This window comes from Neltuma alba, unplaced genomic scaffold, assembly GCF_004799145.2.
Source record: "Neltuma alba isolate B1F8T4 unplaced genomic scaffold, ASM479914v2 tig00003611_pilon, whole genome shotgun sequence".
NCBI classification, from domain to species: domain Eukaryota; kingdom Viridiplantae; phylum Streptophyta; class Magnoliopsida; order Fabales; family Fabaceae; genus Neltuma; species Neltuma alba.
In genome coordinates, this window is record NW_021633352.1 from 9266 (window position 1) to 24704 (window position 15439).

Here is a 15439-nt window from a genome sequence, read left to right on the forward strand (position 1 = left end):
CGCAGGTGCAAGGTCTGTCCAAACTCTCCCACTCTCTAACGGAAAACACTTCCCCACCATATAATCTCTCCCTCTCTCTTTCGTCTTCGTTCTTCGTTCTTGCTTCTCTCTCTCTGGCTTGATCACTTGCAGAGTTTTTAGCTAGCAGAGAGGGAGATCGATTTCTGCACAAGAGGAAGAAGAAGACAAAATTAGATATCCAAACCCTAATCACGCATTAGGGTTTGATTGATTTTGTTTTGGTCTTAATTTGTTTCTAGCTAGTTAGGGAGGAGATAACATGTGTAGTAGAGGCCATTGGAGGCCAGCCGAGGATGAGAAACTTCGAGAGTTGGTGGAGCGTTATGGACCTCATAACTGGAACGCCATAGCTGAAAAGCTTCGAGGAAGATCAGGTGAATAAATACACACGCCGATCATCTCATCTCCTTCTATATACATATAGTTATTGTCTTCTTAATTAATTACTATCAAACCCACAATCATAGACCACTTAATTAACTACATGTATCTCCTAGCAGGTCATTGAACTGAATCGACGAAAACTAAATGAGAACTTGTTAATTAAGGTTCATGTATGTGTATGTACAGTGATTATAATTAAGGATATCCAGAACATAGTGGACTATGAGTTTGGTTCTGGTTTCTCTTTTCTTTCTTGAGGAGGCTAACATGGATATGTTACAGGGAAGAGTTGCAGGCTCAGGTGGTTCAATCAACTGGACCCGAGAATAAACAGGACTCCATTCACTGAGGAAGAAGAAGAGAGGCTGATTGCTTCTCACAGGATCCATGGAAACAGATGGGCTGTGATTGCGAGGCTTTTTCCAGGACGAACTGATAATGCTGTCAAGAATCACTGGCACGTCATGATGGCCAGGATTCGCAGAGAAAGGTCCAAGCTTTATGCCAAGCAACGCCCTCATCATCATCACCTCACTACAGTAACATCATCGGATCCTGCTCCTGATCATCAGGATCGTCGAACAAACTATGATCATCATACAAAGACGACGACTAGTCCTATTCTTGTTCCTGCTTTTGTTCAGAAATACTATGACAAGAATGTTTTCCCAGCTTATTCTCTCCCTTATAACCCTTTCCTTCAATTCCCCAACAAGTTTCATCATCAACTTCAACGTCCATCTTGCTGTTCATCGATTCTTCATGGTAATTATAAGCTGTTAATTATTACTCTTCAGTATGAATTTGGATATGTCGTGGTCAAGTAATCAATCAGTATGCTGCAAATTAAGCTACTATTTCCATCCTAATTATAAGATCTCTTTTGTAGTCTACAAATTACAAACGATGTCTTGTAAATAAGATAAGAGGTAGTATTACACATCTTTCCGTTAATTATGGGGTTTATATGCTCATCTAATGATGGATATATCTCTAGTTAATTAACAACGCAGGACTCTGGTATTAACATCTAATTAATGTTGATATGACTGTCATTTGGAAGAGAAGCAGGAAACACACACAAGTCTGTCTGTAGTATAATTAATTCTGAGGTCTAATAATGGAGTTTCTTATTGTTGAGTGTTGCAGATAAAAGTGAATCAGTTGAGTTCTACGACTTTCTTCAAGTGAACACTGATTCGAATAATAGAAGCGAGGTGACAGACAATGCGAGAAGAGAGGACGAGGAAGTGAATCAAGATAGTGAACATCATAATATTGTGGGAGGGAGACAGAACAAAGACGATGGTGGTGATGGTGCTCGGTTTATCGATTTTTTGTCTGTTAATGAAACCTCCTAGCTAACATATGTTTCTTCGATCGTTCGCATGCACAAGAAGAATTGATGATGCAATTTATACATATCTTGTAACAAGTTTAAGCCTGACTAGACCAAGACTACTCACCTTTAATTAGGTCCATATATACGCTTTGACAGGAAGAATGATGTATTTAAGGAGATATATACACACTTGTAAAAAGAAATATGGTTAAGGAAAGCTCTATTTGTCAAGATATTGTATGAGAGTTAAACTGAAGGAATGTAGCAATTCTTTTGGTATTGGCATGAACAATGATTCTATATGGCTTAGTGAAGTGTAGCTCTGGAACATACACACACATGAATAGGAGTGGTAATAACCCGTGATCAGCTAGAGTTAAGCGCTGCGGATTGATTTTAAATACTTTTTCCTTGTACAATATAAAGAAAATATAATGAAATTTTTATTTTTCCTTCAAATACTTGATTGAAGATACCAAATAAATGATATCGATTTTTCTCTTAATTTTTTAGATAGGATGTAAAATATAATAATATAATAATAATAATTAATAAAATTTAAAAATACAAAAAAATACAGATTAGCCTGCAGGCTAGCGAGTTAACCCATGACAAGTTGTGAGTTAGGCGGTGTGGGTTAAAAATTTGTTTGCTGGCAGGTTAACTTTTAGCCAACCCTAACCCGTCATTTTTGGTGGGTTGGCGGGTGAGACTCATGGGTTCAACTCATATTACCAGCTCTACACATGAATGTACACAGTATGCATATATACATACAACACACTTCGGTTTTTCCCTTTTCTAGGGGGTCGATTTGAGATTGAATATAAAATGGCTTCAATAAGATATGCTATCAGTCTTTAATATACAAGCTAATTAGGGTTGAATTTTATTCTAAATATAAAACCTCAATCTATTATTGTTTTCCAAATTTATACTTCATTACTCTAAAGCATCTCTATTGATTACACATATCAAGAGAGTTTCCATCCAAAGGTAGTCATGATTTAAAACTAGTACTTTAAAAAAATCAACTTATATTTGTTTATAAATAATTAACTTTTAATCTACCTAAATTAGTTAAGTACTCTCTCTGGTTCAAAATATAAGCTAAACTTTATCCACCTACACTTATAAAAAAACTAGTTAAAATAAGTTTAAAACAATAATTATGTAATGCATGTATTTTTTTCCTCAAACATGCCCTTATTAATGAAGAGAATAAGTAAAAAATACAATAAATGAATTAAAGAGGAAAGAGAATATATGGAAATAAAATTGAAAAAAACTCATTAAATGTTTAGACAAAAGTGAATCTTATAAAAAAAATCAAACCCTCCAACAAAGTTTAGCTTATATTTTGAATCAGAGGAAGTAACTCTTATATTAAAGATCAAAAGTACTTTTCCGGTCTTAAATATAAAATTTATTTTATAGTATAAATTACACTATAAAATAACTGTTACATTTAGGACCACAGAGTAGTATTTAGTACTCTTTCCAATCCTAGATGTAAGAGCTAGTAAAGATATTTGTATTGGTTTTAAATGTAAAACACCAATCCACTTTGGTTTTTTTTTTAAAATTTTTTTTATCCTGATTACACATATTAATAAGTTTTTCTATTAGGGGAGTAATTTTCGATGTTGATAATTAAAATGGATACTTAAAAAAAAATCAATACACATATTTTACAAATAATTAACTTAAAATTTTCTTAATATCTATAAATTAGCTAGTTATCTAGCTAGCTCTTACATTTAAAATCAAATGGAGTAATATGTTTGGAAACCCATTAGATATGAATTTTTTGTAATTTGAGCTAAAGGGACTCTTGTATATTTATTATCTTGATCAAAATTATGTTTTGACTAATAAGACCAAACATGTTTCCCAAGACGCATATTGGATCGGAAGAGAAGAATCTATCAATCAGGAGGAGGGGAAGGATTATGAGTGTAAAATTAACATGTGAACCTTACAAATTAAAGTCACATTCTTTCATGTCATTTTTCATGTGACCGTACGTATGTGATTGTATAGATACTACGTTTCAAAAGGCTTGGGAAATCAAAATTGAATTTGTATTCTCCTTTAAGAAATATCTGAGATATATTTTCTTAGAAACGCGTCACCTACTTTTTCATATTTTGACATGTTGATGATGCTTTAAATTATATTTGTTTGCCCTTTATGAACGAAGCCGAGTATGCAGTTTTTGACAATACATCCTTTTTTTTTCCTCAAAATAATATTATGAGTTCATGACGTGTCAAATTCAAATGAATCCACATATAATGGGAAATAATAATATACGTCGAGTAGTGCGAACAATTTTTCCAATTCAAAAAAATCTGAGTAGTGACGAATAGTTATGGCAAGGTTATACAGCATGGTCATCACAATACACATTTATTCATGTTGATGTTGATTACCATGTGCTATAATATATTTATACTTTCAACTATAAATTTCAGAGTGGGCATGATGGTGGAGGGATCAAATTAAATAATCTAACTACTGATCATCGAGTGAGATTAATATATAGAAATATATATATATATATATATATATATATAATCCTTGAAGATTGTGATTCCTAGTCGTTTTGCAACATCTTTAACCACCCCAAATAGATTAGTCTCTCTAATTAATAATGTCATTTATGGACCAAATTGGGGGAGTGTGACGTAACCTGTGGCAGCCGACATTGAGTCATATGATCGATGTAACGACTCGTAAATAACTATGCCCTTTTGTTTTGATATGATCCATGTTCTTTTTTCTTTTTTTCCCGATCCATGATTATGGGTCGAAATAATGTTTCATTCATTCATTAAATTTCTTCTTTAATTTCTTCCCCTTGATCATCATGACTTTCTTAGTGACGTTGAATTTTAAATGGATATTAGTGTTTATGTGTTCCTAACTGATTACTAGCTAGCTTGGTCCATGCTGATTTTTTCAAGGCACCTCTTTTAGGTTCATGAGACTACACAATCCCTCCATTTGAATTGAATTGGTCATAGAAAAAGTAATTTGTTTTCAATTTGACTTTTACAGAAATAAGATTGAGTAAAAGTTAAATTGAGTAATGTAATTTATATTTAGATTGATTTTTATAAAAGTTAGTTTATAAAGTAAAACAACTATTTGGACTATACTTGAATAGGTAAGTTTAGTTTGTAAAATGACCAAAATGAGTATAACTTTTATTAAGTAATAAAAAAATAATTAAAAAATGAATTTACAAAATATAATAATTTTAAATTACTATGATAGGAAGAAGTTAGATTTAATGAATAAAATATATTTAAATTAGAAATCATGGTAATGTGAAAATTTTTGAACCAAATAATATTACATAATTAATTGGATGATATACTCTGCATAATTTATGTAAACATAAAATTAAAAAAATATTAAAAATTAAAAATATTATAAAAACTGTTAAAAATTATTTTTACTTTAGATAATATTAAAAATAAATAACTAAAAACTGATTGGGAAGCACAAGAAATATATAGAAAGAAATATAAGAACAACATAAATATAAGGGCAAAAATATCTTTTAATTTTAAAAAACTGCTTTTTGCAATCTTACTTAAAAAAATAACTTTTGATCTATAAGTCAGATTGACCAAAAGCTGTGACAAACATCTCCCAAATTTATAAACTTATTACATCTATAAGCTACTTTTTCCTCCCTCAAATGTCTTACAAAACAAGCACAATATATTGTTCCTTTAAGTGCTGGTAACTAATTTACAAATATTTAAAAAAAAGTTAAGTTAATTATTTATAACAAATACACGTGTGTCTTTTTTAAATCATATATACATTATGTTATGATAACTTAATAATTGTCTCTTGATGAAAATAATGTTCTGATTACATGCAATTAATTAATATGAATAAGTTGAGGAACAAAATTATAAATTTAGAACACAAGGTAAATTGAAATTTATATTTAGAACAAAAACAAACCGGCTTCTATATTTAGAATAGGATGTAGTACTTCTTCGGTCTTAAATATAAGACCCATTTTATCGTGTAATTTACACTACAAAATGAGTCTTATATTTAGGACTGGAGGGAGTATTATATTTGTATTGCTATCTCAAATAACTTAGTTATACGAATCTAATACTCTTTTACTCCTTAATATAAGATATAATTGTTAAGTTGATTTTGCTTCTGAATATAAGATCTATTTTTAATAATGATTAAATTTTTTCAAATCACCCCTATTGATACTTCATAAATAATAATCAAATACGAAAGGGAGGAAGGATGTTTAAGAAGATGAATAGCATGTTTTAGAAAAAGCATATCATATTTATTATAATTAAATAACTTATTTAACTTTTTTTAATATACTTATATTAGTTAAATAAGTTTTACATTAAGATTCAGAACAGTATTATACATGTAGTGATTAGTATCATGATCAAAGGCCCATAGAAACACCCTAAGGGGGATCTAATAAAGAGGATCTCTATGCATTTATCTTCATTTTAATTTGCCTAGTTTTTTTATATGATGACTTGAGGAAACTACAGAATCGCTTGATGTGTGCTTATTTTGTAACATTTCATATAGATAGATAGATATATCTTGGACACTATATGTACGTAATAACATTTAATTTTTTTTTTAAACGTTTAGTATGAAAATAAAAACAAATTTTAAAAATTTAAGTAAGAAGACATTAATTTTTCTAATAAAAGTTAACAAACTTTTTTCTTTTGCCCACAAAAGTTAACAAATTAAACTTAAACCTTATATAACAGCTAACAAGTCTCGTAATTTTAATTAATACTTAAAATTCTGTCTTTTGGTGACACAATACGTGATATGGCGGAGTTGGACAACAATCACAACTTTCATAATCGCAAGGGAAATTTGCTTGAAAGGGCCCATCCAAAAAGTTAATTGTGTAAAAGTACTTCAAATCGGCAATGCCCTCACCTCGCCCCTCAGTTGAAATATACAGGCAGAATGACAAAAAAAATACCTCATAAATCTTAAAACGATAATTAGGTGATTTTGACAGATAAAAATGATAAAAATAGTCAGTTTAACCTATTTATTTTTTTAGAATTCAACAGGTATGTTTCTATCATTTTTTCAAATACTATCTCCAATTCTCCAATTTTGATTATAAAACTTTATTTATTATCTACAAATAAGGTCTTATAATTAGGATCAAGGTAATATATATATGTTTCGGAAATGACGAAATTATCCTTCGGTAAAAGGAGGAAGAAGGCGCCGGGGAATAACAGAGGCCTGATGACAGAGAAGACGTGAGAGCAAACAGGGGACGGCGACTGAGCCTAATCCCAGTAGCAGAGGCCACGACGGCGACAGAGGTTTGCATAAAGCGCAGAAGACGTCTCCAAAAGGTTGTATCCCTTCTTGACGGCGGCCGCGGGGGTAAGCATAAAACCAGAGAATTCTATGTTCCTCATGATGAGAGTTTTTCTGCTTTATTTCGTCTGTACTTTTTGATCTGATAACTGAGCATAAGATCTGGGTTCTGCTTATCTTTTTATTTTCCTGTGGAGGTTTCGAAAATTGTGGACAATAGTGAGGGGTTTTGGGGTCTTTGGTAACAACCATTCTTACCTCTTTTCTCAGTCTGCAAGCCTCTAGAAATAAAAAATCCAAACCAAAGCCATGGAAAAGCATCCTGGTGATAGTATCGGAAAAATACGGAGCTCTCCGTGACAATTTTCTACTTTCTTATGCTCTCTTTATTATTTTGCAGCTTTGCTCGTTTCCTTTTGAATGCCATTTTTCATGTTTCATGCATAGGAGTGGAACTACATGGAAGGCTTGGAAAACCTTGACTTAGGAATTGAGTGTCAAATTTTTGTGCTCTTATTGATGTTAAAATCGACGGTGGCTGCTAATTTTGGTTGATTGTAGAAGCAAAGCGGCTATAAGAGTATGTTATTTAAACCATGCCCACCAGGTATTGGATAAAACCCTGGTCAAAAAAGGTATTCGATAAAATAATGCCGAGGAAAAGTTTTTCTTCTTTTCGATTCGTTGGGACAAATATGGCTTCTATATGCTCATGGTCATGTTATGAGCCATGTTTTACTCAAAATTTGTGCTGAGGTAGCAATAGCAATTAGCAAGGCCATTTGATTTATGTTTTCTTTTTCATTTGTGATTTCAAAGGAGTCAAGAGCTCATTTCCATGCAGAATGGCTTGCATTCTTAAAAGTTGTTTCTCTAATACGGCTAACATAATTTTTACTCTTTTATGTTTCTCCCTATTTTGGTTTTTGATCATTTAAATTTTAAACCATAGATTATGATTCCTTAAATTTTTTTCATTTAAAACATTGGTCTCTATAATTTACTAAAAACTTGGACCATTTTATCCATCAAGAGACCAAAACCTATAGTTTGAAACTTAACGAACCAAAACCAAAATGAGGATAAATTTGAGAGACTAAAGAGCATATTAACCTTCTCTAAAATTCACAAACTTTAGTTTGTAAGCTATAAACTTAAAGACAAAACCATTTTAACCATCCCAAACCATAAACAACCTCATTCATGAAGCATCTGGCTTTTACTGGGAAGTGCATTTGTTGGGAGGGATATTCCTTAACTGCTCCCAACCTGGAAAGGATTAGTATCAAGTCCAATGCGACTTGGAGATACCCTAACTTCACCTAAATTATTACTATAATGTTTTATAAATTATTTTTTAAATTTTTGTGCATGTGAATTTTTAACTATTTAAATTTATTTATTTTTACAAAATATTAAGTATTCCTCCGGTTCTAAATATAAAATCTTTATACACATTAGTATAAGGGTTTTACATTTAGGACCAGCGGAGTATGAACTTTTATTTTTTGCTTCATCTTTTAGATGGGATTCTGACACGGCACAAAAGAAGAAGAAAAAAATCCAGACCCTAGTTTTGGTGGAATCTAATGAATTGAGGGTAATCAAAAAACCAATTACAGGAGTTGAAGTCTCATATTATATAGAGCTTATTTGGAGCTGCAATCTATAAGCACTTATAAGTACGTTCATATAGGTTGAGACAAAACTTTTCTCAAAATTTACATACTTATCGTGTTATTCCATAAGTCACAACTAAAAAAGTTATTTCTATACAAGCTCATAGACTAGTTGTATATTTAGGTACTGTTTGGTATGAGGAAAATGGAGGGGAAGAAAAATTTTAATGAGCTCTATTTAAAAAATTAGAGAAGTGAGGTTTTGAAATTTTAATAAAAAGAAGAAGTAATATAAAAAAATAAAAATTAATTAAAAGCTCTTAACCTCACTTTTTCAATTTTTTAAATCAAGTTCATTAAAATTTTTTCTCCCCTCCCCTCCTCTCATTTTCCCTCATACCAAACGGACTCTTAGATTTATCTCTTCTTAATTGATATTAATAATAATAACTTAATTTTGCAATTATTGTTGATCTTCAAAAGTAGCTCGCTTTCTATTCAAATTCAACACTGGCTTACTTCAAGATTCCCCATATGCATGAAATGATCAAACGATGAACAACTTGGTTGGATTAAGCCAGCTCTTCGCACGTTATAGTAGCTGGATTTCATCAAAATCAGCATAATTCGTGCCGTTGTTGAGTCTTTATAATTTAGATCATATATTCAGTCAACTACTACCTTAAACCTCGTTGTGATTACTTGTTTTTGCAGCAACACTGCCATTTGTATGTTTAATATATATTTTTCAAACCTCTTTTTTTTTGTGAAAATATTTTAATGAAAATATATTTAAGAAGAATATACACACACAAGTATTTTCTAACTTTATTTTTTTGCAATTTAAGTTATCCAAATCTAATATACTTTTTTTTATAACCACTTTTAAAAATATTGAAGAGAACATAAGCAATATTCCTAGGTCTCCCATCTTCGCCTTAGGTGGTCTTCGCAAGCAACAACCTCGTAATATACTAAAATAATAAATATATAAATATAATTTATAAAGCCACTCCGTACAATTCATTAAGAAAAAGGATGCATACATACCTGTGAAATTAATATCAACTTATATATATATATATATATATGTATATGTATATGTATATGTATGTATGTGTGTGTGCGCGTGTGTGTATAAACACGCAGCATCGTCCGCAGGAGCATGTAAGCCATACAGCCACACCAACAATGGCCATCGTCTTCATCCTCTTTCTAACTCTCCTTCTCGCAGCCCTATCTCCCTCTCTCTCATCATCCCCTACCTTCGTCAACATCGACTGTGGTTCAAACTCTACCTTCGCCGACGGCGTCTTCCTATGGCTCCCCGATGTTTATTCTTACGTTCAAAACGGAGACTCCCACGTCGTTCAATACACCGACCCGGTGCCTCGGTACATGAGCCGAACTGCCATGTCCACCCTCAGAGCTTTCCCTACCCTCAAGAAGAACTGCTACACCGTCAACGTCGTTAAGGGACAGAAGCTTCTGGTTCGAGCAAGCTTCTTCTATGGAAACTACGACGGCAAAAACTCTCCTCCCACCTTTGACCTTCACTTTGACGGCAATTTCTGGGCCACTGTAAACACTACGGGTGTGAGAGGTGTGTATCATGAGGCCATTTATGTTAACAAGAAGAACACGACCAGTGTTTGTGTTGCCCAGATATTTAAGGATCAGGTTCCTTTCATTTCTGGGTTGGAGATTCGAAGCTTAGAGATGAGCATGTACAGTCATGTTGATTCTGGGCGTGCTCTGTTCCTGTCTAACAGAGTCAATGCTGGTGCAAATTTCAGCACTAGGTATATTCTTATGCTCCTTATCTTAAAATTATACCAACTTTTCCTTATATTAAAAGAACTTAGGCAGATATAAGGTTTTTTCATGTTTGAAACCTTGACAAAACATCTCTTGAAAACTGATAGGTATCCATATGATGCTTATGATCGGATTTGGAGAGCACAAGGTGGGTTCTTTTCTGTGGACAATGTGGTAAACAAAGCTCCATCGATTGACACCAGCAAAGCAGAAAATCAACCACCTCTTACTGTTCTTCGAACTGCAATCAAAACCACAGGAACTTCAAGGGGCATTGTTCTTAACACAGACCTTCCTACCAACGGTGAATCTGTATATATCACAGCCTACTTCTCTGAAATCACTCGCCTTCTTCCCAACCAAACAAGATCTGTTCAAGTTTACAAAAACATAGTTCCTTATTCACAACTAGTCGTCCCTCCTTTTGGATCTGTATCAGAGCTGCACATCACAAACATGACTGCGAATTCAAACACAATTCTGGCTGTTTTTGCAGCCAAGAGTTCCAATCTTCCTCCTCTGCTTAATGCCTACGAAGTCTACACTGTTAGTGGTGCACTTACAGATGGAACTAACAGTGATGATGGTTTGACTTCTATTTTAGTCCAAACTCAGTAGGTATTATATTTGTTAGTGTCATCATCTGTCATTCTGAAATAGTTTTGGTTTTGCAGTGAAAAGATTGGCAGCACTGCAGAGGGAGTTTAAAGTTCTTCAGAAATGGAGTGGCGACCCTTGTCTTCCATCTTCATTTTCATGGGAATGGCTAGAATGCAATTCTGATGCCTCACCTCGTGTCACAAAATTGTTAGTCTTTTTGGCTGAACTAAACTAGTCGAATTATACGGATATGGATATTGATTAGACAAATGTTAACTGGTAAATCTAATCTACTAAAAAAATTTTATACCAAGTTGTTAATAAATCAGAATGAAAGCATGCTAGATTACAAGGTATGTCACAATGAAAGGTGCCATGCCATGCTTACGTGCCAACCTTTATGATTGACCTGTGTTTCTGCACATCTTTTGTGTATCTGGCCTAATTGAAGTAACTTATTGCTGAGTGATCAAACGGTGTTGCCTTTTGTATTTGCCCTGAAACTAGGAATCTTGGAAGCTTTGGCTTATCAGGAATGCTCCCAGACCTCAGTTCTATGACTGAACTTGAGACAATGTGAGTTGAGGGATGAAACACCAAAATATAGACTCTGATTCATGTAGCCTCTGTGTCCTGATGTTTTGGTTTTCTGTAAGACTTGCAGTGATTTGCATAATAACAGCTTGTTTGGACCAATCCCCAGCTTTCTTGGTTCATTGCCAAAACTGAAATTGCTGTGAGTACCAATACCACAAGCAAATAATGCAGTACTTCCAGCTTGAAACAAGCTTTGATATTACTTCTTTATGTTTCACCAGGAATTTAGCAGATAATAGATTCAGTGGAACCATACCCAAATCGCTATCTCAAAATAAAAACTTAAAACTAATGTGAGTTTATCTATACCATGGTCTCTCTCTTGCAGAACTTTTCTAGCGTTCTCTCTCCATTTTCTGGATCATCATTTGCTCTGCATGTTAGCTGTTAATCTAATATGATTCTTTCAATGTATCAGTGTGACAGGTAATTGCGTATCGGGCAAGTCATGTCCATCTGAACGACCATTTTCTGGTTCAGGTGTGAGATCAAGCGGCACAGAGAGCAGGAAGGTGGCATCAACGTTGACAACCATACTCTCTTTGTCATTGCTTCTGTTACGTTGTTTCTGCTGCAGCTAAAGAACTTGTAGAATAATGTAGAGAATTACTCTGCAACATGTAAAGGAATTGTAGCAATGTGGCTTCATTTTGAGTTCAAATGAAGGGCCTGTTTGGGATAACATTTAAAAAGCACCTATAAACACATTTTACTTATATCAAGACAAAACTTCTCTTATATATTTATCTTATATTTTATAAATCACGATTGAAAAGCTAAGCTGTTCCAAACGGGCGAAGATTTTAACTTGTTTCACTTTGCTTTTGATAGAAGCTACCAGCTAGAACCCATGCCAATATGGTTTAGCCAGAGCATAAACCACACGAGACCCGAGTGAGCCAGTACTTCGCTTTTGATGGATCATGCATCTGTGAAATGAACGACGATATTTAAAATCATCGGTTTTATAAATCACTTTTTAAATAATATTGAACAAATTAAACATATTATATAAAGTTGTCCTCGTAATTTTGAATAATATTTAAAATACTGTATTTTTTAATTTATCACATGTTGTTGCGTGGGACAATGGACACTATTTTAAAAGAAAGGTTTACTACAAATTTTCATCCCTCAAATTTAGGCTAATTTTGGTACTGGTTTCTGGAATTCCAAACGTGTGGTATTGGTCTCTAAAATTATGTTTGTTTCAAATCATTGGTCCATGGCCTCTTAAAACAGTTAAATTCTTCTGAGATGCATTAACACCGTTATATTATGAGGTGGACACATAGGTGGCTTGATGACCTGAACAGAGTTGAAAGAAAAAGTAACCACCAGGAGATGCAAAACGGACGCACACAATAGAGCCAAACACACCCACACGCACAGACGCCTGAAGAAAAAACAAAAGGGAAAGGGTCAAGTCAAGAGGACCCACTTAGTGCCGGCGATTACTGACATGGCCGTCGCTGGCGTAGTGGGAAGACGGTGTACGAGTAATTTTTGTTTGCTTCTTTTCGTTGAAAGGTGACGAAGATTCTACAAACCGTCATTTAGCATTGTGTTCGAACCATTTGTGTTGAAAGGTAAGTGCTGCAATTTTCGTGGAAAGATGAGCCTGTGAATATATTGATTGAAATGTTCCTCGTCTTCATCTAGCATTCTATCTGAAAAAGTCATCACATTGGGGTTGTATTATGCATTTGAGTTTAACTGAGTAAATATTTCACTTTAAATGCTTCTGTGGTCAGTGTTTGCGGGTGCTCTGTTTTGATTTATTTCTATTGAACCCATTGGTATGAAGTTTAAGAAACTGTGTATATGATTTCTCTGTGTTGCTATTTGTTCAAATGATTTCGTCCGTGGGTATAATGTTGTTGCTAAACAATGGTATGGTTCTTGCTTTATTTACATTGTGTTTTGTTTTTTAACATCATATCTAAGCAAGCTCTCCTCTCTTATTGGCTCATGCCACCCCAGATATACAGAGAGCTGCCTCATGTTTTATGCAAAGAACTATGTTCCAAGTGCCTCAAGTCTGAGTTAAAGATCACTAATGTCGTCATCATCGTTGTCCTTGTCTATAGTTGTAGAGGCTGAACAAAATGAGCTGATGGAGTTTATACTCTCAAATCTGCCCCTGGAGAAGAGCCCTGGGTCCTCTACAACAACTAGGCATCTTTTTGTATGACCGAAAGATTGGATGTTTCCTAATCGGGCAAAGATGTGCTGGAGAAGAAGATAGGATCGCAGCCTGAAGAAGCCACCCTAGGTGATCTTCTCATACTAAGCTATTTATACCTTAATGAAACAATCTACAAAGTAAATTATATGGAGAGAATTCTGACCCGATTCTTGACTGGTTTCAAAGAAAGAAACACCGCTATAGTGGATCATGATGACGGTGTCGCCATATTGCCGGCGTTAATGGTTGGTGGGACGCTTCTAGAAATAAAGAATGATAATGAATAATATGAGGCTCCTAAAACTAGTTTGCAACAAAATTCCATATGCTAAAAACAACATTTTAATAAGATATGGAAATGCCTCTGTTTTTTGGTACTAAAATAGGGGAGGCTGTCCTTCATTTTTCATTCATATAACGGTGTTAATGCTATCTCAAAAGAATTTAATGGTGTCAAGGGTTCAGGGACAGGGACTAACGGTTTGAAACAGACATAATTTCAGAGACTAATACCACGCGTTTGAAATTCCAAGAACTAATACCAAAATAGGCCTAAATTTAGGGGACTAAAATTTATATTAACAAAGAACTTATATACTTTATAAATTTATATATACTTAATATGCCTTTTTTCCAATCAAATTAAAACGTGCTATTCTACTGGTTGGCAGAAATTGGCAGAAAGGAAAAAAAAAAAAAGTGTCATTCCATCCATCATTTACCCCCCCCAAAAAACTTTTTTTATGCCAACTATTTACCCTCTAACTTTTGTTAATAGTACTTCGGTTTTTAATATAAAGCTAGTTTGATATTATTTAATTTATTTTGTCTCTCGTATTTATCTATTTTTTCAAAATAGTCTTTGTAATAGTTGCACATATTAAAGGTTCTATCAAAATGGTAGTTTTAACACGTCTTTATCAAGAATGGCGAACTCCCGTGCTCTGACCTTGGCGGACTTTCCAATGCTCCATGAATGTCAAGCGGCGGATAAATCGGACCTACTGCAGAGAACAAAGAAATGAGAGGAGGTGCGAAGGTCAGGATTAAGGAGCAGAATGGCTCTGTTGTCTCCTACACTAATAAATTGAAGGGTGAGAGTAGGGGGAATTGGAGACGGATCAGATGGAGGAAGAAGGTCTAGATGACTTCGGCATTACAATTGTGCATCATTTAAAGGGGAATATGAAGATTCCTGAACTGGTTTTCGGAGGAGGGGTGGAAGAAACTTAGGAAGCCGTTTGCTAAAGTCTAATTGTCAATTACTTGGGTGGAGACTTAGCTTGCGATCGATGGAGATGAAGCTGCAGAGTCTTTGGGCAAACTAGGAACGGTTTTAGTGGTGGATCTAAGGAATGATTTCTTTGTAGTAAATTTCCCCGACTGGGAGGATTACCATAGAGCCTTGAGTGAGGACCCTTGGCTTATTGCAGATCACTACTTGACTGTAAGGGAGTGGAGAGGTAGTTTTAACCTGTTGACGGAGGTGCTAGAAGA

General features: G+C 34.0%; 2 protein-coding genes across 2 annotated transcripts; both read left to right on the forward strand.

Annotated features, from left to right (window-relative positions):
• On the forward strand, window positions 1-2003 carry LOC114742017 (transcription factor MYB54-like). The gene is made up of 3 exons (XM_028930260.1): window positions 1-395; window positions 688-1170; window positions 1555-2003. The coding sequence occupies exons 1-3, from the start codon at window positions 281-283 to the stop codon at window positions 1764-1766; spliced, it is 810 nt and encodes a 269-aa protein (XP_028786093.1). The 5' UTR covers window positions 1-280; the 3' UTR covers window positions 1767-2003.
• Window positions 2004-9930: 7927 nt separating this feature from the next.
• Window positions 9931-12346, forward strand: LOC114742015 (probable LRR receptor-like serine/threonine-protein kinase PAM74). The gene is made up of 6 exons (XM_028930258.1): window positions 9931-10541; window positions 10665-11143; window positions 11232-11364; window positions 11665-11733; window positions 11822-11893; window positions 12235-12346. The coding sequence occupies exons 1-6, from the start codon at window positions 9931-9933 to the stop codon at window positions 12344-12346; spliced, it is 1476 nt and encodes a 491-aa protein (XP_028786091.1).
• The last annotated feature ends 3093 nt before the right edge of the window (window positions 12347-15439 follow it).

What these genes read in the sequence shown, in the direction of transcription:
- LOC114742015 (XM_028930258.1), top strand. Translation starts at nt 9,931, where the DNA reads ATGGCCATCGTCTTCATCCTCTTTCTAACTCTCCTTCTCGCAGCCCTA. An exon ending in TGGAACTAACAGTGATGATG is followed by an intron (nt 11,144 to 11,231) that starts GTTTGACTTCTA and finishes TTGGTTTTGCAG; the next exon opens with TGAAAAGATTGGCAGCACTG. An exon ending in TTGCCAAAACTGAAATTGCT is followed by an intron (nt 11,894 to 12,234) that starts GTGAGTACCAAT and finishes TTTCTGGTTCAG; the next exon opens with GTGTGAGATCAAGCGGCACA.
- LOC114742017 (XM_028930260.1), top strand. Translation starts at nt 281, where the DNA reads ATGTGTAGTAGAGGCCATTGGAGGCCAGCCGAGGATGAGAAACTTCGA. An exon ending in AAAGCTTCGAGGAAGATCAG is followed by an intron (nt 396 to 687) that starts GTGAATAAATAC and finishes GATATGTTACAG; the next exon opens with GGAAGAGTTGCAGGCTCAGG. An exon ending in CTGTTCATCGATTCTTCATG is followed by an intron (nt 1,171 to 1,554) that starts GTAATTATAAGC and finishes TGAGTGTTGCAG; the next exon opens with ATAAAAGTGAATCAGTTGAG.